Here is a 26373-nt window from a genome sequence, read left to right as displayed (position 1 = left end):
CGTACCGAGTAGAGAGAAACCGAGTGGTGCAGAGTCTTGCCAGCTAAAACGAGCCAGTGGAAAAGGGACATATGTGAACTGGATGGATGGATGGATGGGCAGATATGGCATGATACAGGGGAATAAAATCTGGGAAATCTTTTTCCATATTTATCCTTATCAGGAAAATCCCTAAATCAATTTTCTTACTTTAACAGACAGCATAAGACCTCTTTGAAATGCAATATTTGTTATCTATATTATTTAAAACATCACACTTTGTATCCAAAATATTTAACCTGATTTATGGAGTTTCACTGCAGTAGATAATCACACCTAAAAATATTGTCCAGGATACTAAAGGTCATAGGGAGGATGAGAAGGATGATATGAACAGAGAGAGGAGAAAGGACAATGTGGATTTATGGCAACTATCACTTTCATTACTCTATTCAACAATATTCAACATCCTGCAGCACTTCTACAATCAGCTGACCTTCAGCCTTCCTCAGTTAAAATATCCTCACCTAATGTGCTAACGTTCTGGCAATGGTCAAAATTCTAATTCTTGGGCTAAAAACCATCAGATTCTGGTTGCATCTCTAAAATTTTGTAAATTTGCCTCAAAAATAAAAATTTCTACCAACAAACGTATTTTTCCTGTAAAGAAAATTATCTCCGACCAGATATATGTCTGAAGACGTTTGCAACATCAGCTGCAGCTGTTCAAAAACCAACAGGAAGAAATGATGACTCTGACTTGACAGATACAGAAAAAAAAATTTATATATATATATATATATATATATATATATATATATATATATATATATAAATGAAAGGTAAGTAAGGAGAAGAGCAAAGAAATAAAGCGTTACACACAAAGAGCCAAGCAGGGCGTACTCAGAAAGCGCGTCCTCCTGCCGCCCGGCTTGAAGGCCACACGCTCCGAACCCCAGCTGAACTTTACACAGCCTGAAGAGAGGGATGATGGAAGATGCAGAAACAGGACAGGAACAGAGATGATGAAAAAACAAACAACAGAAGAGAGATGAGAAAGTTGAAGAATATAAAGAAAGGATGTTAAGAGTGAGTAAGCCATAACACTGTTTACACTCAGAGAAAGACAAACCAAGAAAGATGGATGACCTTCTTGTTTTGCAGCACTTGTTTTTGTCTGCGTGCAAAGAGCTGCTGGTGTAAATGATACACAGAGGACTGCTGCAGCCTGCAGCTCCCAGTGACATGCTTACCTGGGGTCGGAGCACACAAGCTGGGCACAGACAGCGCCGCCTCGCTGGTGTAGGCTGAGCACAGATTGTCACTGGAGGGAGACTGTTTGAGGGGCTGGAGCGCAGTGCTGCTGCCCGAGTCGGCCAACCCTCCAGGGGATAACAGAGGCAGCTGGCCGGGGTACACGGCCGGAACGCTCTGGGCGGATAAAGTGCTGTCTGGGGATTGCAGAAAGCATCGGCACGACGTACACGTAGAAAGCAGACATGAAAACATCAAAGACAACAGATAGAGACACATATCACCCAACGATGGACATGCCCACACATGGAGACAGAAACAGAGAGAAACAGACAAGAAAAGCAGTCAGAAATGTTCCAGCATCAAGCCTGACGCAGTAAATGCCCGCATGCACAGGTGACGAAACAAATGTACATGCAACAAATAAGTGCACATAAATGCATGAACATAGAAAAGGTGTGAAAACAGAGTAATGGCTTACAAATGTGTATATCTTTATGGCTCTTGTTTAAACATATGAAACCTGTATGGTCTGCTTTTGTGCAAAAATGCAAGTTTCAAAGCAACACGGCTTTTAGAAGCATATAACCACATCTTTACTTGAGCTTTTTATACAATACCAACTAAAACAATCATAATCCTAGAGTATTTCCACAATTTGTCACATTACAAACACACAATTCAGTGTATTCTACTGGGATTTTATGTGACAGACCAACACAAAGTAGTGCATAACTGTGAAGTAAAAGGCAAAAGTTGCATTGTAATCAAAATATTAAAAAAACAAATCTGATAAGTGTAGCGTGAATTTGTATTCAACCCCAATTACTCTGACAGGCCTAAATGAAATCCAGTGCAACCAACCAAGTCACCTAATTAGTAAACAGATTCCTTCATTCTCAGTAAAATCCAGCTGTTCTGTGAAAAACTGTGAAGGTTAGCTAGAAATGATCAAAGAACAAACAGCATCATACAGGCCAAGGAACACAGGTCGGGAATAAAGTTATGGTTTAAAGCTGGTCTAGGTCTGGAGAAGCAGAGATCCACAGCTCATGTGGGAGGATCTGGTGATGGAAACAACATTTATTGTGCAATTCACAAATCTGACCTTTATGGAAGAGCAAGACGAAAGCCATTATTGAAAGAAAGTCATAGGAAGTCTTGTTTGCAGTTTTGACATAAGCCATGTAGGGACATAGCATGTTAGAGAGGTTTTCATCTTTTGGCCTATATGCAAAAATTATGACCGAGCATAACAGTGAACACACCATTCTCATGGTAAAACATGGTTTTAGCAGCATCATACTGTGGGAATGCTTTTCTTTAGTAGGAACAGGAAAGCTGGTCGGAGTTGATGGGAAGACGGATGTCAAAACAGGGATGCTGGAGGCGCGCATGTTAGAGGCATCTTAAAAAGATTTGAGACTGGAAGTTCCAGCAGGACAACAACACTAAACATACAGAAAGACCTACAATGGAATGGTTTAGATCAAAGTGCAATCATGTGTTAGAAGTAAGTGTTGCAAGACTTGGCAACTGCTGTTCACAGATGTTCTTCATCTCGTCTGTCTTCTTGCAAAGAAGATTTCACTCTCTAGATGTGTGACGCTAGTACAAACCTACACCAAAAAGGTGCTTCTACAAAGTATTAATTCAAGGAGCTGAATTCAAATGCATGTACCATTATCAGGTATGTATTTGGAAAAAAAAAAAAACTTTTTATCAGTTTGCCTTAACTTTACAATGAAGCCTTACTTTGTGTTGCTCTATCAGATCGAATCCTGATATAATGTATTTTGTATTTTGATAAAACGTAAAAACGTTGAAGGGGTGTGAACACTTTTGCAAGGTATGGTGAATGATATTGACCAAACATAAACATCTGCATGATTAGCACAATGTTAAACTCTGATGCACAAATGCAAAGAGACAAGCCTACCTGGCAGTAAAGGGCTCTTGCTGCCATGGGTGGAGCTGTTTCTGGACAATTTTGAAGATTTACTTTTGGTGGGTCGTCGCCTCCTGCCGGTCAAGGCGATTAGAGGTGGGATCACAGCAGCTGGAGGCACCTATACCAAATCCCAAGGAAGAGTGATTGTTATCTACTATTTAAGCTGTCTATTTAAGAGTGGTGTGTGTTTATGTAAGTAGTAGAGGTTACCTTTCCCAGCCTTGTAAACAAATGCTCTATTTCCTCCTTCTGGCGTGAGTGGAGGGCCTGAATTTCATGCAGGTGCCTGGAGGAAGAAAAGGGAAGCCATTTATACAAGAATGTAAAAATGGATAGTGAAACAAAGGGTTTAAAAAAAAAAAAAAACACCACCTGGCTTTACCAGGACAACTGAAGGGTTTATTTACTTTTCTCTGAGGCGACCGACTTCCCGCTTGAAATCTTCATCCTCAAATTCAGAGTCGTTGTCACTGCTCATGTAGGAGTTATTGAAGGAGTTGTTATTTAGGCTTGGCAGGGAGGCTATATGAGGTGGGTCTGGAGACAGAACCTGTCCAGAATCACTGGGTCCATTAGCAGCCCGAGCAGCAGGTGGAGGGCTCTGCTTGGGCTCACAGATCTGCTCCTGGGCAAGACTGACTGAGAATCGTCCAACACGGGTCTCAGGGTTGGCTGTGACCTGGATTCGAAGAACGGATTTGATGAAAATATATGAACTGATGGTGTATCAGAGAGTGCAGTAAGAAGAGATATAATGCACACCTGGAAGCGCCCAATGGTGGTGGTGGGTTTGGGGGAATGGCATGGGGAAGTTAAAGGGGACGCGTGGTGGGATCTTGTTGGAGTCTTCTGGGGGAGTCCATCCACAACATCTCCGCCTTTTACTCCTTTCCCTCTTAAATGTGAAGAGAAGTCTTTGTGCAAAGTGCTCTCTGGGCTGGAAAGGCTGGAGGATGATGAAGAGGATGAAGTGGAGGAGGTGGTGGAAGACGACTCGGTGCAGGATGGGCGCTGAACAGCAGGCTCTTCGGCAGCCAATGATACCTGAGCAGAAATGAGATAGAAAGAAGATAAAAAGCTAAAATAACTTCTTGTACTAATTTATCAGTGTGTTTCTTTCCCAATGATTTCAAAATCCAAAACAGAAAACACAATTTCAGTTTTCTGTGTATAGCACTCCTGGCAAAAATGTATAAAAACAGTCAGTCAGTCATTTTCTACCGCTTATTCCATAGTGGGTCGCGGGGGAGCTGGTGCCTATCTCCAGCAGTCTATGGGCGAGAGGCAGGGTACACCCCGGACAGGTCGCCAGTCCATCACAGGGCAACACACAAACAACCATGCACACACTCATTCATACACCTAAGGGCAATTTAGAGAGACCAATTAACCTAACAGGCATGTCTTTGGACTGTGGGAGGAAGCTGGAGTACCCGGTGAGAACCCACACATGCACGGGGAGAACATGCAAACTCCATGCAGAAAGACCCCCGGTTGGGAATCGAACCCAGGACCTTCTTGCTGCAAGGCAACAGTGCTACCAACTGCGCCACCGTGCAGCCCTGTATAAAAACACTCAACATAAATTCACTTCTTATCACCAGATATTCATATTTGTTTCATGCCAAATCCTTGCGAGGTATTTGTTATAAAAACGTTTAAATAATGGTCTAATCAGACATGCATCTGCCTTACATGTATCAAGTCTTCTCTTGTGTGTCTGAATTCAAAGAGATATGAGCCTGTGTTGCATATTTATACCCCAGGGAAACAGGAAGTCATAGATCACTACTTAAAAGTAAAATATAGTTTCAAAACTATGCTTCAGTTCCATTTCTTTCATAGAAACTGTTGATTATTTAGAAAAACAAAATTCTTTTCTCCACTGAAAAAATTTACTCAAATTAAAGTGAGTGAGATCAGACGGAAATGATAGTACAGCAATAAAAGAAAGGCCTTCTACACATCTTTACCAGAGGTAATATATGTGGACTTCATTAGAGGCAAAAGCAAACTTTACCTGAAACCTCCCTAATTTAATTCCAGCTGCAGGAGAAGGAGCAGGGGAAGGTGCTTTTTCTTCTTCCAGAGAGAAAGGAACTGTAGGAGAGGTGAATACTTCAGACAAACAACACATTGAAGTAAGAAATAGTTTATTATGTTAAGTAAATAAGTTGTACACACTTGGTTGTCCTTTTGAAGGAACACCGCTGTGAGATACCTGCAGTAAGTATGGGAAGAAAAAAAAACAGGTTGAGGAGCCACATCAGTACCAGTCTAAGCTACTGAAATGAAGTGCAGTAAAGGGAGTGTTTACTTGTGTGTGTAAGCTCACAGGAACGGTTTCTGGACTCAATGCTCTCCTCAGCTGGGCGTCCAGGTCCTCTAGAGGCTGCTGTGACTGAAAGGGTCAGTAGAAGAAATATTAGACGTTCGTGCTCTAACAGAGCAACAGCATTAAAGCAGTGGCTGCAGTTTGGGTTTTTACAGTAAGGCCCAGTCAACATTAACATGAATACTGTGTTTGCACCTCCTATCCACATGCTACCTGCAGTTTTAACACGTATCTTTTCAAGATTTTAAAAAGCTGGTTTAGTGTATCCAAGGGTGTGTACTGTCACCATGACTGTTTCTCAATGCGCAGCAAAACTGGATGTTATTAGTGCCTGCTGACTGGTTTTGTTTTTTCCATTTTTAATTTATGAATATATGTTTAAAACATCTGATTACAAAGATATCTACAGTAGTGACCAAAACCACCCATCTTTTTAAACAGAAAGGTTTTTTAATCAAACAAATAACCTCTCCAATGGTTAGTAGTATGTTTAGGAGAATAACTTAAAAAAATGTTTTGTATTTGTTGTTCTTGGTTGATGCTTGTTTGTAAAATTTTGATTTTTTTTATATTTTATTTTCCTTCTTTATTCAGTTATATTAATATTTCCTGTAACCGGTGGGTTGCCAATTCGAATCCCTGCTCTGTCTGTCTCAGTCGTTGTGTCCTTGGGCAAGACACTTCAGTAGCCTTGCCTGCTGATGGTGGCCAGAGGGCTCGGTGGCGCCGACTGTATGGCAGTCTCACTTCTGTCAGTCTGTCCAAGGGCAGCTGTGGCTACCCATTGACATTATATATTATATATATTTATATGTATATATTTTTCAAATCTAATTGATTTATGCCTCAAATTTTTATAAAAGAACCAATTCTCCTTTTTAGCATAAAAAGACAAATAAACCCTAAAAGAAAATCTAGAAAAGTATGTAAAGCCTTCCCGTTCCCTTGAGCAATTAAGTCCCAATTTAAAAAAGTACATAATTAAAATCCAATCCCTTGTGAATGTAGACTACAGCATGATTACCTTAATCAAACAGGACAGGTCTCGCCCAGAGGGAGTTGCATAAGAGACATGGAATGAGTTTTATAACACGGCGGGTCAGATTTTTCATAAAGGAGCTGCAAATCATGTCTTGCTATATGGTACGCTGCTGTGGTTGAAATAACATCCATTTTTAGATGGCTACTGCCACAACAAAGCCTAGAAATAATGACAGCCTCTAGCCTTAAGTGACTCGTCCTCACCACGTTGTACTGGTGCAATTATCTTATACTTTTAGACCTTTTTACATGTGCTAAGATAGCATATTATTCAAGGATCCATTTCACTCTCAGTGCTGTAAAGCCTATTATCTAGGCTTTACAGCATGACTGACTTATCGATTTTTCAATCAAATTCTTTAAGCTTTGAAGAGAGATGGACAGTAGTTTGCGTTTAGTGTGGAGATGTACCATTCACACACACACACACCAGACATTTAAATTAGTTGGAATATACTATTTAAACAAAGCACAAAACAGAGCTGCATTGCAGTAGATACAATAGTGTTAAGATGGCCAAAAAAAACAAAACAAACACCTGTATTAGACAAGGTCCAGGGAAGGGTGTCAGGAGTTCTGAAGAAGGAGAAGTGGCCTAATCCCAGAGAAAGAGATGCAATGAGTAGAAAGTGTCAGAAAGTAAAACAAACACATTTAGAGAAAAGATTACAGGAGTGCTCATGTCTAAGGATGTTAAAACAGGGTTCCTGCACATTCATTTCAAAATTACAGACCTTTCCAGACTTAAATTTGTAAAAATGTCAAATCATTTTTAGACCATTTCAGACTTTTTGGTGCAAAGTTTTAATGTAAATTGGTTATTTTGTCATAGTGTGTGATGTTTTGAGACCTGTTATAGTCAATAGTTTATGAAGGTGTATTCATTTGCATATCTATTTATTTAATGCAACTTGCTAGATATTAGCATATGTTATCTTCAGAAAACAACAATCTGAGCTTGTTTCAACAGTGAATAAGTTTCATTATCTTGTTATCTCTACAGGGGGTATATTTTCGATTTAAGATCAGGGTTCTATATTTTCAATGTCAAATGTTGTGCTGCTCACCGTAAAAACTCTGCTCACACTTGTTTCCAACTGTCCTCCCTCTCCCTCAAAATAAAATTTCTGTGCAGTTTTAACGCATCTGAAATAAATATCATCTCCTTCTGTTTGCATTCTTCTCCATCCAATCAGACATCCTTTCAGCTCCTTTGCAAAACAGTATGGTCACACTGCCTAGTGACTGCTCCAGATTATCATTATTTTTTTTAGAAAGTTTAATTTTTATATTTTTGAAATGTCTGCAATATTTAAGCTTGTGTAGAAGCCCTGTTAAAAGGAATGTACATGCCAGGTGAGTTGTATGAGTAATAAGAAACATTTGGAACAGAAAATACATTACTTTAGCTGTAAATAACCATACACAACATACACATATGTCCAAATAAATAATACCACCAACTTTAGATTTACTATATATTATATTCTGTGGAACTCACCGGTACCCTGGATAGGGGAGTTTTGGATGGAGTAGTCTGGCTCAAAGAAGAAGCAGGGATAACTAGGGAGATTTATATCAGAAAATCAGAAATTCAGTAAAACCAGTAAATCATTACTCAAATCATAGCTGCTGGAACATGTTCTTCTACATACTGGATGGTGCAGGTGTGGCTATAGGTGTTCCTGGGCCTTGCATGGCTGCAGGTGACCCCAGAGAGCCCAGTGCCAGGCTGGAGGGGGGCAGAGGTGGATTGACTGACTGGCTGGAGCCAGGACCTGTTACAGACGTGGTGGAGGTAGAGCCAGTGCTAATGGGGGATGAGGTACCTGCCACAGAGGCTCCAGTGGCAGGGTCAGCAACTAAGATATCTCCTTGTGTGGATGGCACCCCTCCGCCGAGGTCCATGAAGAGGGAACGGAGCTTCATGTCCAGAGCTTGGATGTCGTCCGGTTTGCCTAGGGACTCAGAGGAGGCTTCAGTCCTGAGAGAGAAAGTTTCTAATGACTCATTCAAAAGCGGCAGGTTTTTGTCTATACTGTGTAAAGAGCCATCTCTAAACATTTCTGAATATTGTATTAAATGACAGAAAACAGTTTTATTAAATACAGGAATATTAAAACTTTCTAGCCAAACTTTGTTGCATGATTTAAGGCATTTTCACACCTATTGTTCATTTACTTTAATCCAAATCAGTTAATCGTCTTCAGGTGGTTCGGCTCCTTTTCACACAGATAAAAACTCAAAGCAAACTAAAACCTGTCACAACAAACAATTCTGTTTATTGGTCAGATGTGTCCATTGAGGGAGCTGATGCTGTGTTCTGAGCAAGTAGGAAAAAGAAACTAGTATTTAATCATATAATTAGTTTGTTTCTCGTTACTATTTCATGCAAAATTATCTGAGAAATACACTGAATGATTTTGAGAAGATGTCTTAAAAGTTGCATGGGGCTTTGTGCTTTACGGAAAAGACACGGCGCCATTGTTTATTAGTTTGTTTACTTTACGGCATCTTCTAATTTGATCGACATGCAATTAATTGTGACTATCAATTACAATGGCACCAATTAATCTGATTACTTTTTAACCGCGTCACACCACAAACTTCTTTTGATCATAAAAACCTGGCATTTTAACAGGGTGCATAGACTTTTTATATCTGCTGCATTATGTAATGTCTTACCTCGTGTCACATTCTCCACAGTGTGTGTGTGTCTGCCCCGGCAGGGACGCAGTTTGTGGCTGTGAGTGGACCGAAGTGGGCTGGACTGGAGGACCGTTTGTGGTCACCGGTTGCAGTCCCACAGAGGTGGAGAAGCCAGCTGCGGGAACTGGTGGGGAGGTGGAAGATGGAGCGAGCTGTGGACCCGGGATGGCAGTAGTGGGGATAACGGAGGACAGGGAGACGGAGGATGTGAGGGAGGAGGTGGGAGAGACTGACGGGTGATCCGATAAGATTTCAATGGATGTAAGAGCAGAAGAAGGAGGTGAAGATACAAATGGGACAGTCTGAACTGGAAGAGAGGAGCTGAGCACTGTCGGCGGGATGCTGGAGATGTTGGTTGTTGGTAAAGAGGGTGGCAGTGAAGCAGCAGAAAATGTTTGGGGCTGGATAAAAGCCTGGGGCTGAGTTTGTGTCTGACTTTGGGCTTGTGGAGACACAGCCTGCATCACGGACTGAGACTGAAGGATGGTCTGATTGACCATAGTGGTAGGAGGAGATGAAGAGAAAGGAGGACTGAAGGAGACAGGGGGTGCAGAGGATGGGGTGGAGGACGAGGAAAGGGAGGGAGGAGGAGGAGAAGCTTCTAAGAGCTGCTCTTTAACTTGATCTAGACTTGAATCCACAGGCGGAGTGACTATGCTGCTGTATATGGAGACCGGCACTGCTGCAGGCTGCAGGGGGGGGTGGGTGGAGTGGATGGAGGCTGGGGCAGTGTTAGGACCTGCATCATACTGGTTGTTGTTCTGTCTGAGCTCAGCGAAGGCTTGCTGTAACGTGATTGCTCCCGCAGACTGGGAAAATCCTAAAATTTGGCCTGGAGTATGAGACTGAGCTAAAGGGACACCAAGAAAAGAGAAGAAACCCAACTTTAGTTAAAAAAAATGTCTCGTAGACAAGCTCATCCAGGACGAACATAAATCAGGTCCACTTACCAGTTTCAGCATGAGGTAGAGGGGCAGGAGCAGGCGAGGGGGGCAGAGTTTGGTCCTTCAGTCTGCCTTCGGGTACAGGACTAACGATAAACCTCCGTCCTGCTGAATGGACCACCTGTGCAGTTGCACTGGGAGCGATATCTAAAATAAAAAAAACAAAATGTTTTTCCATCTGTGATAGAAAAAATAAATAAATTAGGAATGTTAGATTCTGATGCATCTTTATAAAGCTGGTTCTACCTGGCATGGGGCTACTTATTGCAGGAATCTGCTCTTTTTCATCGCCCATCATCTGGAAACCAATAAGTTAAAATGCTGTTAACTCAAAAGGTGGAAATTAGTTTTGTTTCAGAAAGTTAGCAGGTTTTTAATAGCATGTGGTAACAAACTATGAAATATGTCAACAAAAACTAAATATTTTCTTACGTGGCCGCTTGGGTCTCTTTCCAAACCTTTCTGATCAGCATTCTCGATGACCTCTCTGACCTGCTCAATGAATGATTCCCGCTCACTCTCCAGGATAAACTCACTCTCGACCTGGAAAAACCAAACAATCACACACGTTTAGATTTTTTCTGGTTTCCTCTGCCTGGCGACACAACAAATTTGCCAGACTCAGGAGCCTGTGGAGACGTCTATGAAAATACAAGGATTACACACCAGCTACATGCACTTCAATAATTTCAAATAGAAATGCAGGGGTTTACCTACACGCATCATGGCCATGAATGTCATAATAATTCCAGGCACTGAATGATTTATTTTTCTCTTTTGCAGGGTTCAATAATTTATGAAAAACATTTGCAAGTGATCTTAAATTAGAATTTGGTGCACACATTTAAATTCATTGTGGGTTAAAATCATACATACAGTCTCAAATATATACATACATTTATCAATAATAATGCTGAAGATTTTAATTTCTGATTTTGACTTCTTGTCCTAATTCAGGGCACTTTGACAGAATAAAGATGATCTTTTTAACATTACTCGAGTCCAACAACTGGTTGAGGTTCTAAAAAAGAAGAGCTTTAAATTCACACAAGTTGTGAAAACCAGTTGGATCCTATTTTAAACCATTGGAAATTCAAACATCATCATTTCAAATGCTTTACTTTATCTGGAAATGTTACCAGTTTGCCAAAGAAGAGCTAAACATTTTACTTTCAGATGTTCAAGAACAAACCAGAAACCACCAAGGCTCAAGTCTATCAAACTGGAAGCTCCTGGAACAACAGAAGCACTGTCAAAGCCAGTTTAACATCAACATTATTTATTAAGCCAAACTGAAAGGAAATCTGTTTAAAGAAGTCAAGTTGAGGATTTAAAATCTAAGAACACTGTATCAACTGACAAACATGGTAGTGGCAGCATTGTGCTATGGGGCTGTTTTGCTGCTAGGATTACTGGTGCACTGAAACCAAGCAGGCTGAATAATGCAGGAGGAGGACTATGTCCAAATTCTTTCACTTGTTGGCTGAAACCTGGAAACAATAGGCTGTTTCAACAGGAAAATGATAGTGAATGCATTGAAACAGGTTTTAAAATAGATAAAGAAGTTAAGATTAGGCTTCAGGAACTGTCTTCCCTGACCTCAACCTTGTGAAAAAAACCGAAAATGCTTCAAAGGCTGGGAAACCAATTCTCTGCAACCTTTTAAGGAGCATTAAACAAAATATTAGAACACAATTATTATCTATATTATTAATATATTTTTTAAAACATGATCATAAAAAAACATGATTATAACTCTGAAAACATATTGGGTTAAATAAATTAAGAAAAGCTTTACATCACTTTGATTTTCATTTGCAAGACAATCGTATGTAAACCTCTGCAACAGGAGGAGATGGTAGGTAAAAATCAGCCTTCACACAAAGGAATTAAGGAGGATTGTTTTCATTCTGAATGTTACATGATCAGACATTTAGTGGATCCTCAAGCCTGGTGAAAGACTGAGACATCAAGCTTATTGTTCTTCTTTGAACTGAAAGCTATAAAAAGGTGTTTTTTTTTTGTTTTTTTTTACGTCTTTTAAAACAAATATATTTGTTTGTGCAATTAAAAAACAGAATGTTGTCAAGGTTAAATATCTTTTGGTCATGAATACACGGAACATAGAAAAAGTTTCGGTTGGCAGAAAGATGTTTCTGGCTCTTTACAAGTGGCATGTTCAGTGGGAAAAATAGTCTTTCTGCATTTTGTGTGGGCAAAAACCAAAAATTAAACAATGTTTTGTCTTAAGAAATTATCTGAGAAGAAAAAAGTGAACAAAAGCAGTGGAGTGATGAGTACTGTGACGTTATCTGTACCATGATCTTGGCGATCTCCTCAGGGTTGTCTCCATCTAGGTCAAACCTAAATGTCACCATCTTCCTGTTGTGAGTCTCCAGCTGACACTCTGCCACCCTGTCTCCTCGGTTGGAGATCTGCATTTATTTACGCCCGTCCATACAAACAAGCAGTAGGGAAACGGTACAGAACACAGATAAAAAGACAGAAGTAAAGATTAATTAGTTTGACTTACAATTCTGTAAAATGTGTAATATATAGTAGGATTTTAAAGCAATAGAATAATTAGGGTAAGAGTTGTTACACTTAGAACATGAAGTTTCGCCTTGGATATCTTCTCATGTCGTGACCGGCTTCGCACAGAACGCCTCTGATGTCGTTTGGTGGAGCGACCCTCGTGACGGCCGCCTCCTCCTTCGTTTCCGTCACTCAGGCCCGAGGTCTCAGAGTGGCAGCTGAGAGAAAGGCAGGAGATAAAAACTGTGAAAAAAAGGTTTTAATTATGTATTATTTGAGTGTTGAGGTATCAGTATGCACAAATTACCTCTCTATAAATGAGAGAACTTGAGGTGGCTGTAGTTGGCCCTGAGACAGCTCTGAAGACTGTGAAGCCGACTGAAACACACAGAACCCAACGTGTTGATGTAGACATGAAAAAGCATGAGGTATCACTACACACACAGCAGGAAAACTGCGGGGATGGAAAATGCAGCAGAAAATCATAAAAACAAGAAGTCTAGCAAAAAAAAAAAAGAGACCAAACTAACCTTATTCACTCTCTTAAGAGGTCTTTTGCATAAACTCCGGCTATTCAGATATCCATGATAAAATGCATTAAAGCTGGGAAAAAAACTAATAAAGACCACAAACTGGTGCATAAAAGCGGAGGCCAACTATTTCAATAGCTCATTTTAAGAAGTATAGGAAACTACAGTCTAGGGCTGAAACAATTAATCAGATTAATCGATTGTTGAAATAATCGTCAACTAATTTAGTAATCGAATAACTGTTAACCTGAGTATAGAGACTCTACAATATGCCATTTGCTGAATGAACAAAGCACTCATAGCAATAATTTGGCAAAAATGTTTCAAAAAACATAAATTTTGCATTTAACTTAAAAATTAAAATTATTTTTTTATTAGCGTTTATTTAAATTTCCATAAGTGATTAATAAAGTATTTTTGAATTAGAATTGTAAAAAACATTTTTGTAGGTATATATGCTCTATCCAGCCAGAACTCCCCAAGTGGCATAGTTTTAGCTGGTTCAAATTCTGTAAAAAATCTCCCATTAGCATCTTTTGCTATCAGATTATCAATCGATTAATCAAAATAATAGTAGACAGATTAATCGATTAGCAATATAATCCTTAGTTGCAGCCCTATTACAGTCTCCTGTAATAAAAGACTAAAACTAATGATCTTGGAAAAGTGGTTCAATCACTATGCAATCAAAAACAAACCTCTTAGCAGTGATTTATGTTAGATATCAACAGTTTGCAGAGCACTTATGACTCTAATTGGCATTATAACAGATATTTTTATTTAATTCCTAGCAAATAGGGAAATCCAGAACAGCAACACATTATATATATAAACCAGCTATGCACCCTCTACTCCAGAATCTTTTTCTTTGTTTATGTGACATTTTAAGTATGCATACCCTACATATAGTTCAGATCAGACGTTTACATACACTTATCCTGTTAATGAATGAAAGATTTTTTCTGAACTGTACTTTTTCCAGAGATAACAGAATATACAACAAATCAATTGAAATGATAATTAAAAAAATAATAATTGGGTGCCAGACTTGAATTTATTCTAGATTGTTTAGTGGACTGTTTCTCTATTAAAGATGATTCAAAACGCAGCTGCACGGTTCTTAAGAGACATTTTTATGTTTATGTTTTAGTCAGCGACCATCTCTACACCGCAATGTAGTACCATTAATTCCAACCCAAACCTGAAATGGGTAATAGACTAAATTGTGACTAAAGGTCAATTAAATTTTAGTCAAAAGTATGACAAGCATTAATAAAAGATACAGTCAAAATTAGCCCTGCATTACAGATTTTAGCCTTCCAGTTCACCTTAAGATCCATTTTGAACTTGTTCATTTTTAGTAGCCTAATAGCTCCATTGTGTCTCACTGAACCACCACAGTCTTTGGTACCAACCTTTACCTAACCCAGGTTAGCAGATCAGATCCTTTTAAAAATCCCTAAGGCACACTAAGAGAGCTTTTGCAGTGTAATGCAATGCCACTGCAGATCAGGAAGGCTCTCATTAACACTTCTTCTTCTTTAACAAATCTTATCTCACCTCTACCGTAACACAGAGTGAGCTATTTTATTTGATCTAGCCTTTTCCTAGCTAATTCTGTACTATTTGTACAGTCTTTAAATTTTTGATCTGTATTCAAATGTGTCTTTCACACTTTGTTCATTGTATAGCAGTTTGGTCAATCTTGTTCTCTAACTCATACTGGTACAAAACTATACATACAGGCTCAAATACATTACAACAAATTGGTTAAATGTCCCTTAGATGTACCTGTGGTTGCAACTCAACCAACAATTTCTGGCTGGATATGTGGGCAGTCGTTTTGACAGAATTGGTACAGTTAACTTTAAACTGATTGGCTTCCTGGTACAGGCCTGACTTTATTTTTAATAGGGTTGAGGTCTGGGATTTGGGATCACCATTCCATAAGCTTAAGAATAGCGTGCTTTATCCATTATGTAACCAGACTTTATCAAGATCGTATTTGAGATCCCTGTCCTGCTAGAACACCCAACTGTGTCTAAGTTTATACTACCTGACACAAACCTTTCAGATGAAATGGCACCAGTCAGGACTGCCCATAAAGCTAATGGTCCAACCCTGCCATGAAATGATAACGCTAAAACACCACTGACATTGAGGTTTTACATCTCCATGGACTGGAAGGGACACCACCAAGAAGCTCCTCTCCAATATTAACACCTTTAAGTTCAACTGAATGTAACATTCAAACACAATGCAAATGACTTCTGGAGAAAAGCTTTGTGATCAAGAGAAATAAATTTAGCCATTTGGCCACAACTACAAGAAGTATGTTTGGGCAAGTCATTGTGATGGTTTCAAACTGAATACTGATCAAACAGTTAAGCATGGTGGCAGTAGCATCATACTGCGGCATGTTATTTTGGTGCCATTGGTACTACTTAACTGCTCAAGGGCGAGAGAATGATGGAGGACTTCTTTCAAATTCTTCAACTTTCCACAAGGACAATAATGCCAATCACAGATCAAAACTGGCCAATAGTGCGCTCCTGGAACGGCTTTCCCAAAGGTACAACTTGAAATGTGCAGATTATGCTTAACAGATGTTTGTATCATCATTAGACCATGAAAAAACAATAGTTCAGATCCTTAAAAGACCTAAATTAAATTGACCTTCACACCCATGATGTGTGGATGTAAACGTCAGACCAGAAACTACATTTCTGGCAACTAAATTAAAAGTTAGAGCTTTAGATTGAAGAAAGTAAAGATAAAACTCAAATCTGTCAAGGAATTACTATAGGAAGCTTTTAATTACTGCTACTCTTTGATGAAATGAGTATGCCATACTATATTTGTCTACATAGAAACCACATATCTATAGGTGGATTTGATACAGTATATATTTTACCAGAATCCAAACAGCACCATACCCTCCAGTTGGTGGGTTTGAAGAGAACCAGTACCTTGGGAGGGGCTTCCATGGGAGTGTCAGGAGGGGCGGTGACTACGCTGATGACTGGCACCACGGTGGCCAAAGGCTGAGGCACAGGTGTGGGCACAGGAGGAAGAGGAGAGGGAACGAGTGTAGGCACCACCCCAACAGGGATTGGCAGAGGAGAGGGGAGGGAGGGCACGACGGATGCCGGAAGAGCAGATGGAGAAGGGAGGGTCGCCATGGGAACAGTAGAGGATGGTGGAGGTAAACTGGGCTGAGAGGGCAGTACCGAGATAAGGGGAAAACAAAAACAAGAACAAGGAAGGAAAATCAAGTAAAGATGAAGCAACGTCAAAGGAACGAGAAGGAAGAAGATAAACCCGAGAGGTGATTAGAAGTGAGAATGTGGCGAGAATGGACATTAGGCTACATGGTCTTTGTACCATGTGACTTCCCTTATTAAATGTTAAAACCAGGAGCAAACATGTCTGATCCTAGATGGCAAATTGAAGGTGAAAAACCTGGAATGTACAGGTTTTTCAGAGACTTGAAGGAGTTCAGACTGAACAGCCAATTCTGCACAAGGCACACACACACATACACAGTGAAGCTGTAAATCATGCAGGTATGTGGCTCTTCGATTAACAGCTAAAAAAAAAAAAAAAAAAAAAAAACACTGACGGCTAAAACCTAAGGTGTGTGTGGTTTGATCTATCCAAGAAGCCAGAAATTGGATCTTAGAATTACGTCACACCCACCTTGACACCCGCAAGTTGTGAAACAAAACTGTTCAATGAGTTCAGCTCACGGTGCAAATTAGGTTTGCACATACTTAAAATGATCCCCACCCTTATACACCGAAGACCAGAACGGGTTGTATGTGCTGGAAAGCATGCTGTTTCTTGATGACTGTGATGAATGAAAGCAAAAAGGTGCAAGTGAATCAAAACCATGAATAAAAATTAATAAGATATTATTTTGACATATAGAACATGATTTTATGTAAGCCTGTAGCTGGAAATAAGTACTGTTTGCAGTTTTACAATGATATTGCTCACATTTCAAGTTTCTCATTTGCTTGGTGAATCAACAATAACCTTTTGATGCTTATCGGTTTTGATCCTGAAAATAGTACCCATCTTCATTTCAATAAAATATGCTTCTCCGTTTATGATTCATGCTTTAGATCACTAGAATTAGTGGGGGTGCCTTTGGTAAACAAAGGAAAAACACTAACAAAAGATGACGGAGTTAGTTCATTCAATTATGGAGGCTGAATCTGCCTGTAATCCGTGGGACATCAAACAGATTCACCAACAAATCACACTGATGTGCGATTAGTTTCAAAGGTGCACATGCACAGACACACGGATAGTCATTGGTTTCCAGTACACCCAAATATATTAAAATAGTACCTGGACCAGAACTTGCTGGGCAGCTTGGTATAACAGATAAAGATGTTCTATACTGGGAGTTGGGCTTAGATCACAAAACTACACATTCACCACAGAAATGTGACACAAACCGAGTGGTGAAACACGAGCAGCATGCCAGGGATTCAAAAGATAAACAAAGCAGAACATGCTATAAACAGCACAAACTCATCACATTAATTATTTCTAAGCTGCCAACTTGTGCAGTTCATTTGCTTATTCTTCCATTATGAACAGCTTTGGTAAAGATGAGTAAAAAGCCATTAAAATTGTTGTACAATTGCACTTCTCCTTTACCAATAACTCCACTTTACGTGTTGGCAAGATCCAATTGGGTCTCTCTGACTGAGAAATCAGCGGGTGGATGGAATTGAAAGATTTTTAGCTTGGCCCTAATAAGTGACCGGCTAGTTGGAAACTTAATAATCCAATCTTTTACCAAGAAGACTCAAATTTTGCTATTTTCAGTATCAGTAGGGTGTTTAAAAAGTAAGCCAGAGGATGCACCGAAATGTAAGAACCTATTTAAAAGAAACTGTAAATGATATATTAAGAAATGTTTGCAGTTTATTTAGGATGCAAATAAGTGAGAGAGAAAGTGACAATCCTCAGCTAACAATAAGGTTGCTCTGGTATATCCTTTTGAGCTAGCAGTCAGTTGTAGAACATGCTGGACTTAGGAATGTTGTTAGCCTCTTGCAGTTAAGTTAAGGGTGTTCTTTCCTAAGAGAATACACACAGACTGCTGTGTTAGTAATGCTACTGCTAATATAAAAGGCTTAAGTCAGTTTAAAATGTCACCTCTGCAATCATTTGGCCTTAGTTGTAAATATTAAAATACTATTTTACAGTGGCTTCTTGCTAACACACAAGGTGCGACACCTCTGCTCCTAGTATAAATAATTGATGCGCAAGCTAGTAAAAATATTTTGAAAACTGTTTTAAGGACTTTTGATTAACAGAACTTAAACAGAGGAAATTGGTACCGACCAGTCAACCAAACTGGACACCAGAAATCAGCCACAAAATTCTAATGGCCACACCTCTAGTTTTTATTTTTGTTGTTTACTAAACGGTGAAGATCAGCTCAACAAATGAACAATTAATGTATTGTTTATCCCATCACGAAAAAATAGATACCTACTGTGAGGAGATGTATAATTTTTTTTTTACCTTTCATCAACATCTCAACAAATATGATTACAATCTTTCCCTAAGCAGCACATAGCTGCATTACAAAATGGCATGCGCTCTTTTCTCTGTCTCTGATGAGCAACTTAATGATGGGTCTCAGTGTCACGTCACCTTTATTATAACCCAGGAAAACAAAAAGTCGCATATAAATAATTAAATATTCCTCAAGTAAAAAAAAAAGTAAAGTACAAGCTACAAAAATGCTTCAGTTACATGTATTTTATAGGAAATGTTAGAGGTGGCAATACTTGACTTTGACTCTGTTATAAACAATTATGTTATGAGTGGGATGTAATCTTGACTGAATAAATTATTGATTTTCTAAATATTTTTCAGCCTCAGATTACGTAACTGTAATAAAAATAAAATTTTAAAGGCTTTTTCCACATCTTTACCAGGAGTGACAATACTAGTAGAGAGCGTATTTAATAAATAAACTCAAAAAACACAATGCAAAAATGGCAACATTAGGATTTACATAACCACTAGCTTAGCAATAATCAAAGGGTTTAGTCTCAAACTCATGTCCCACAGGACTGGTGTATTGCTACCTTGTGTCCTTGGTTCAACACACCTGGATCAAATGGCTGAATGACAGCCTGAGCATGCCATCTTGTTCTACATAACCCTGCTATTGACCTAATATTTGATTCAGGTGTGTTGAAGCAGAGACTCATCTGAAAGTTGAAGGACATCAGCCTTTGAGGACTGGAGCTTAAGACTCCCGCTTTAGAACTCATCTCTTATGTTAGATTGCTTATTTCTTGAAAACAATGTAATTATAGAATGCAATCCACCTCTCTGCTAAGAACCAATGCCAGGCACATAGTAGCCTGTTGAGTGAAATCAATAAGTACCTGTGCAGGCACTTGCTGCAGTGTGGTGTGTGTTGGACTCTGAAGGGTAGCAGAACTCTGTCCAGACAATACAGCCTGAAAAAAAGAGACTTTCTAAATACAGATATAGTGTGGTGACAACAAAAAAGGACAAAAAGAAAGGTTAAACAGAACCATGCTTCATGTTTGGCCTACTTTAGAATAATTACAATGAATCTCTTACTGCATTGCTTTAATAATACAATTTTATTTATTTATTTAAAGTTGCAAACAAATAATTCTCAAGTAGTTTGCAATGTCATGCACATTTGTTTAAAAAGAGCGCTAAATTATGGTGCAAGATAAAAGATTGAAAGAAAATGTGTCAATTCTCAGTTATTTTAGGTAGGACCAAAAACTGGCTTTTCTCTAGCTATAGTTATGTTGTTTTTACATAATAAAAAGGTCTTGGTTTTACTTTCTCTTTATATTCATACCTGTTGGGACATCCCTGCAGGATCAGGCTGTGTGGCGGCAGGGACGAGAGGAGGTCCTGAACTTGGTTTAGGGGTGGGAGTCTGAACCTGCTGCTTAGAAGCAGATTTAAAGAAAGACAGAACAAAGAACAGAGAGAGGAAGAGATCCAAATTTGCAGGATGAAAAAAAAAGATGAAGGATGTAGATGGGAAATCAGGAGATTGAGAACAAGGAAAAAAGAAAACAATTAGTACATGTTTGTAGATCTAAACCCAAACTAAGCATGTGTGCAAACACAAGAAACTAATTTTCCCTTGTGATCACTTTCAATCTAGACTCTCCTCTTGTGTATGCACACATAAACAGAGACGGCACATATACACTAAACCATCCAGAGACATCTAGATATGACATCTACTGGATGAAAATGCAGCAACGGTACAGGCACATTACTGAAGTTAGGCAGGGTGTAAGTAGGACACATCACATGCAGGTCTGTAAGGGATTGGCAGCGACAATAACTGTTACATACTCCAGCCACTCAGTATAGTGGCCGGAGTTGAATAAAAACAGACTACTACACTAACTAAAGATCCAAGGCAATAGTTCCTGTATGACCTTCCTTGTCCCACCTTTAATGATTAAGGAAAGTTTAACTGGTCCGAAAAGCTCACTCTTTCAATTTAGTGTCACATTAATCTTTGCAATTATCCTTGTATTTAATCCTTCATGCTTATTGATATCTAATAATTTTGCATATCAAGAAGATACAGCAGCAGTCAGGAGTTTACATAGACACATCATGGGCGGCAATTTTAATTTTAAGCTTTGAATGAGGCATTTAAATCCTTTTCTTTTCAGGGTGGAATGATGATGCAGCATAGATTTTCAATTAATGAAATAAAAAAAAAACTGGCACAATTCTGGCCACATTTTTTTTTCGGTATTTATGTTAGCCTCCTTCAACTATTTTTGAAACCAGCTCTGGTGTGCATTTGGGATTGTTGTCGTGTTTAGGACCCCTTTAGATGAAAGAACATGTTTTAGGATGTTTGGAAACAACACAGGAACCACCTAGGCTCAAACCTCCCAATGAATGGCAATTTCTGGAATACCAGTATCACTGTCAAAAATGAAGGCACATTTTTATGTCTCCATGGGGGAGCCAAAAAACCTCCAGAGAGATGCTGTATGGCCACATGAAAAAACAATCCTCTCGATCTCAAGTAGCATGTCTGGAACAATCAAGGTGAGGTTTTCAAACTTACACTGTACAATTGCCAAGCATGGTGGTGGATGCATCATGCTGTAGGTCCACACTGCTGCCAGTGTTACAGAGTAGCTACACAAAGTGGGTGGAAACCAACCATTTTAAAATTACCCCTACCAACTCATATCAAGAAAAATGGTCAAACTGTTGCTTATAAAAGGTATTGAATTTCTCTGTGGTATAATCATTCCAAAAGCCTAAAATGTATGCAACATTCATGTCCATGATGAGTATATGTAAAATGATCACCAAAGCTCTACTTTTTCTAAATTCCTTGTATGACTGAACCCTTAGAAGGCTGTGTACAACTCCGTACCCATCATAAAGTCACCTTAAAGCTTATGGTAGGTATAGCATGTTGCAACCCACACACACACACGCTGCTACCTACCTTCTTCTAACAACACAGGCTGGTTCACATCACAAATTTATTAGAGAAATTTAGAGTCATATTTTTTTAATTAGGATGAATGAAAGGAAAACCAATTATGAGTGAATGGCAGGAGAATGCAGAAATAAATCGATAGTACAGTGGTAATATGTGGCTGAAAGCAAATGCAAAAGGTATAGTTGGACCTATAGATATCAGCATTCTAAGGGTTTAACACACTTTAATTAATGTCTGCAATAAAATAAAAAAGTCCTTAGGATTTACAACAGAAAACCCATAAAACAAACATAAAATGGGTTTCTACATGGTTACACTTAGTGTCCAAGCCCCCTCAGTTTTGTTGTATGTTTCTGTGTGTTTGTCCATACAAATCAGCAAAGTCTTGCACATTATTATTAGTACTACTATTGTCATTTTCTTTTTTCGGTTTTATTTAAAGTCTAGTTTGCAAAAAAGGAGCTGTTTTACACAGTTGCATTTATTATATATTTGATTAAAAGTTTGAGTTGTGATTTATTTTCAGGATGGAGCCGACCTAGGATTTGTACGATCAACATATAAGTATACTACAGATCAGTATACTGATACAAACACACAGTTTTCCATATACATTCATATATGAACATACAGACAAAATATTACTTACTTATACGACAAAGTCAACAAATATCCAAAACACAGAAAAGAGGGGGGCTTTGACCATTTCTAAAGCTTGTGCACCAGAGAGGGTCTCAAACACAACCTCTTAATCACATGTAAACAATAATAATGACTCGTTTATTGGACGTTAAACAATGTGATCTGGGTCAAGCTTTCTTCTATTAAGCCCTAATTGAACTACATCAGATTAAAATCACGCTCTTCATAGGCAATGCTTCACATAGGATGACTGCGTAAAGGAGCAGTGACTGGGCATGTTTGTCGTTATAATGGTAGTGTTGTGAGACTCTCTCTGCGGTGCTGATATATGACTGTAGGGGGTTAAAATCACAACGAGACTACAGGATGAATAATAAGCATCAGCTGGGGAGGGCCTGGGTCAGCAGGGTATGAAAACAACAGGGGTCTGTGTGACTGCCTCTGGGTCAGATTACTAATAATATTTGATTGAAATGCATTAAGATCTTACATCCTCTGTTTTAGACAATGCTAACAATCTTATGGGCAAAATTTCAATTAACTGGTTTCATAAAAATCTCCAGTCTAAATGAACAGTTAGGATAGAGTCAGAAGGAAAATAAATACAGGGTTCCAACAATCTTCCTTTCACCATTCTTGACATTTGAGAACAAAAGCTGCATTCATCAGGGTGATATTATTTTAATGTTTCACAAACAATGAAACAACACAATGCTAGCCTCCGACTTATAATTCCACTGTACTTAGGAGACATTACCAGGTTTTCTTTTTGGCATCTCCGCCAACTTTCAGTGAATCTCAAAAGTGTACACACTCTTGTGAAATTGCAAGGATTTTGAGATCCTGGCCATCATTTTGAACGTTTTCCACCACCTCTAATGTGAAATGTCCTATACAATTCAACTGAAAAATCCATCCATCCCTCCCTCCATCCATCCATCCATCCATCCATCCAGTCTTTATATCCGCTTCTTCCCTACAGGGTCGTGTAGCTGATGCCTATCTCCAGCAGTCTACAAGCAAGAGGCAGGGTACACCCTAGACAGCTTTCCAGTCCATCGCAGGGCAACACAGAGAGACACAGGACACAACCATGCACACACCCATTCACACCTAAGGGTGAATAAAAGAGACCAATTGACCTAACAGTCATGTTTTTGAACTGCAGGAGGACGTTCACATTAAAGGGGAGAAAAAAAGTTTTAGAAGCTTTATTATGGTCTTATTTTTCTGATGTCACAAAAAACTAGCATTTTACCAGAAGGATGCACACTTTTAAGACCCACTGTAGTCTTCAGATCACAGTTAATGATCTTTGTTACCTTTATTTTCTTTGTAAAAGGGAAATGACAAATATTGTTTTGCCATCCAGCCCGATCACAGTTTAAGAACCCCACAAACCAGTTTCAAACCCTGATTTCAAAAGGTCTTCAGGCCCCCCAAAAATTAAACGGCCCCTTTACCTTTTAAAACAGTGTGTAAATTTTTTTCTCTGTCAGTATAGCTAAACCCAAAACTAACCTTATGATCCATGTAAACTGTTCTGAGGTTGAAAATCAAAGAATAAGGACTTCATCGATAATATAATCTAATTTACTATAAAATGATATAAAAACAGTTTTTACTTTTTCATAACTTTCAAGACTGTAGGAACCCTGTAAAAAAGGAAATCATCCATGTTCTGCTAACTGAATGATTTTCTTTAGCAACTGACCCAGAGGTCTACTGGTGTCTCTAAGGTCTAACATCTGTACCAGAGGGGGAATAACAGCCTGCAATGGCTCGTGGTAGGTCTTATCGGGTTGGGCTGGTGCCACCCCTCCCTGCCGGGGCCAGGGACTCTGCAGAGACTCCATCTGAGTTGATGATGTTCTGCCAGGTGGGAGCTCAGACGATGGAGTAGGAGGGAAAAAGTTCTGGACTGAAGGCGGATGTCCCTGGGGGTCCTGGAGAAGGGCTCCCCCTGAGGAATCGTAGTGTGCAGAAGAGGAGGAACGAGGGATAGACTGAGCGGATGAGGAGCCGAACTGAGCAGGGAAATTCGGGGGAGGAGGTGACTGAAACTCTCCTGCATCAGAGGAAGCCAGAGAGTCACTAGATGGTTCAGGGCTTCTGTCCTTTGTGGTTAAACCAATGTGGTGAAGAAGGAGATTCCCAGGAGGCATTGGAAGCTCTGGACTGACGTAAGCATAGAGCTCCTCCGTCACTGGCTGGAGTCGGTTGTAGGATCCTGAACCACCAGATCCCGTTCCAGAGCTGTCCTCCAGAGGGAGGTCCATTGAGCTTCGCCGAGCTCTGTAAATTCTGGACGCCAGCAGGTTTGGGTCTGCAGCAGCTGCAGCAGCAGCTGCAGCTAGATGGAACTCAAAAACACTTCCAGCAGGTAGAGCATCAGCCATTACCGGGGGTGCAGAAATGGGGAAGGCGGATGAGGAAGCGTGCTGTGGAGTAAAGCATCCCTCGGATGATGAAGAAGAGATTGAGCCACCTGTTGATGGAGTCATAGGGGGCAGCGGTGAGGGTATTGGGCTGTGTGCACTTATTCTCTGCATGATGTGTGGGTGTATGAACCCTGGTTGAGGTGGAGGACCGGGATCAAAGCCCAAGCTTGCAGCCGCAGCTGCTGCGTGCCTCTGATGATGAAAACTAAGGTGACCTAGCTGGTGGGCAGTCATTGGATACCCTGCGTATGCCATTGCTTCATAATGGTCCAACAAAGCAGCTTGATTAAGACTCAACCGCCTCACTGCTTCCTCATGCTCTGCTCTCATATCTTTGTATCCATACAAAGTCGGCTCAGACTGCCCTGGGAGATGCAGAGAGTCACCAGTGCCAAGTCTCTGAGCAGCAGCTGCAAATCCAGGATTCACCATAAAAAGAGATGGAGCCTCTACACTTTCCATCCCAGAAAACGGGTGCAGGGTGCTCCCGTACCGCGGGTAGGCTGGCTGGAAGTGCCGGGTGTGCGCCTCCAAGATGGAGGTGCTCTTGCGTCTCTGGGTGTTGTAACCCTTTGGGGGCCCGGTGGGAGGAGGAGAGAATGAAATAGGCCGCTCAGGGATGGAGGGGAAGAAAATAGTAGGAGGTTCTGGGAGAGCTGGGACTCCTCCGGCTGAACTTGCTCCTCCACCGAAGGGGTGTTGCATTGAATGCTGCTGCGATAATGAGATACAATTGATTTAAGAATGATGATCAAATGTACTGCAGAGAGAACCATAGAAAAGGCCCAAATGAAATGGAGCAAGAAAAAGTAGAAATAAAAAAACCAACAGAATAAAAGAAAATATATTCATCCACCACAATACAAGTAAACTGAGCTAGGAAGCAGCAATGTTTGCTAAAAAAATATAAAACGACGTAATCAGGTGAGGCGTAGATGTAAAGCCGGTTACAGAAGATGGATTACAGCGGTACAGCTGCAGCACAAAGACAGGCGAGCCAAAAAGACCTCAAAATAGAAGCTCAAAGTTGGAAAGACAGTGGAGAAGGCAAGAGGAAACGCCAAAAAGGATCTAAGCGTGGTAAAGTCCAGATGCATCTTCAGTCAGATTAACTATTATTTGCTGAATTTACCATCCATGAGGAAGTAAAGCCTGGTGCTCATATGTTAAAAACAAATTGCACAGTTTCATTTTCCTTCTAGTTTTATCCAGAATAAGACATTTGTTCTGACTGTAGATGCACCTCATACGAGACTTTTGTACCATGGAGCATGATCATGGCTGATGACACTCAGTCTTTGTTCAATATGAACATATGAGGGTCAACTCCAGAGAGAGAGAGTCAAAGAGAGATAAACGTATTGGTGCTATCCCACCTTGATCCTGGGGATTCCCACCTGGATGTTTTAGATGTTTCTCCCCTCAGTGCATATAGTGGAAATCCCTGAAACACCTGGAGGTTAACTTAATACTTCACTATTAATCCTGCTTTTG

The 26373-nt window shown here is 39.8% G+C and overlaps 1 protein-coding gene across 1 annotated transcript in view; it reads right to left on the bottom strand.

Annotated features, from left to right (window-relative positions):
• The window catches only part of wnk1b (WNK lysine deficient protein kinase 1b), a 113716-nt gene that overhangs the window by 12969 nt on the left and 74374 nt on the right, over positions 1–26373 (bottom strand). The window contains exons 12-34 of the mRNA XM_047389067.1: positions 24193–25593; positions 20159–20251; positions 19704–19778; positions 16248–16493; positions 13056–13126; positions 12816–12966; positions 12532–12648; positions 10646–10756; positions 10460–10511; positions 10220–10360; positions 9246–10119; positions 8216–8544; positions 8062–8123; positions 7099–7155; positions 5502–5585; positions 5369–5405; positions 5205–5284; positions 3947–4228; positions 3592–3863; positions 3395–3470; positions 3173–3302; positions 1233–1430; positions 883–954 (exon numbers count right to left, since the gene is read on the bottom strand). Of these exons, the coding sequence (XP_047245023.1) occupies positions 883–954; positions 1233–1430; positions 3173–3302; positions 3395–3470; positions 3592–3863; positions 3947–4228; positions 5205–5284; positions 5369–5405; positions 5502–5585; positions 7099–7155; positions 8062–8123; positions 8216–8544; positions 9246–10119; positions 10220–10360; positions 10460–10511; positions 10646–10756; positions 12532–12648; positions 12816–12966; positions 13056–13126; positions 16248–16493; positions 19704–19778; positions 20159–20251; positions 24193–25593 (5011 nt within the window). The remainder of the gene's footprint in view (positions 1–882; positions 955–1232; positions 1431–3172; positions 3303–3394; positions 3471–3591; positions 3864–3946; positions 4229–5204; positions 5285–5368; positions 5406–5501; positions 5586–7098; positions 7156–8061; positions 8124–8215; positions 8545–9245; positions 10120–10219; positions 10361–10459; positions 10512–10645; positions 10757–12531; positions 12649–12815; positions 12967–13055; positions 13127–16247; positions 16494–19703; positions 19779–20158; positions 20252–24192; positions 25594–26373) is intronic.

This window comes from Girardinichthys multiradiatus, chromosome 17 (genome assembly GCF_021462225.1).
Source record: "Girardinichthys multiradiatus isolate DD_20200921_A chromosome 17, DD_fGirMul_XY1, whole genome shotgun sequence".
NCBI lineage: Eukaryota > Metazoa > Chordata > Actinopteri > Cyprinodontiformes > Goodeidae > Girardinichthys > Girardinichthys multiradiatus.
Note: the sequence above shows the minus strand (reverse complement) of the source record. Positions and strands in the feature narration are given on the sequence as shown.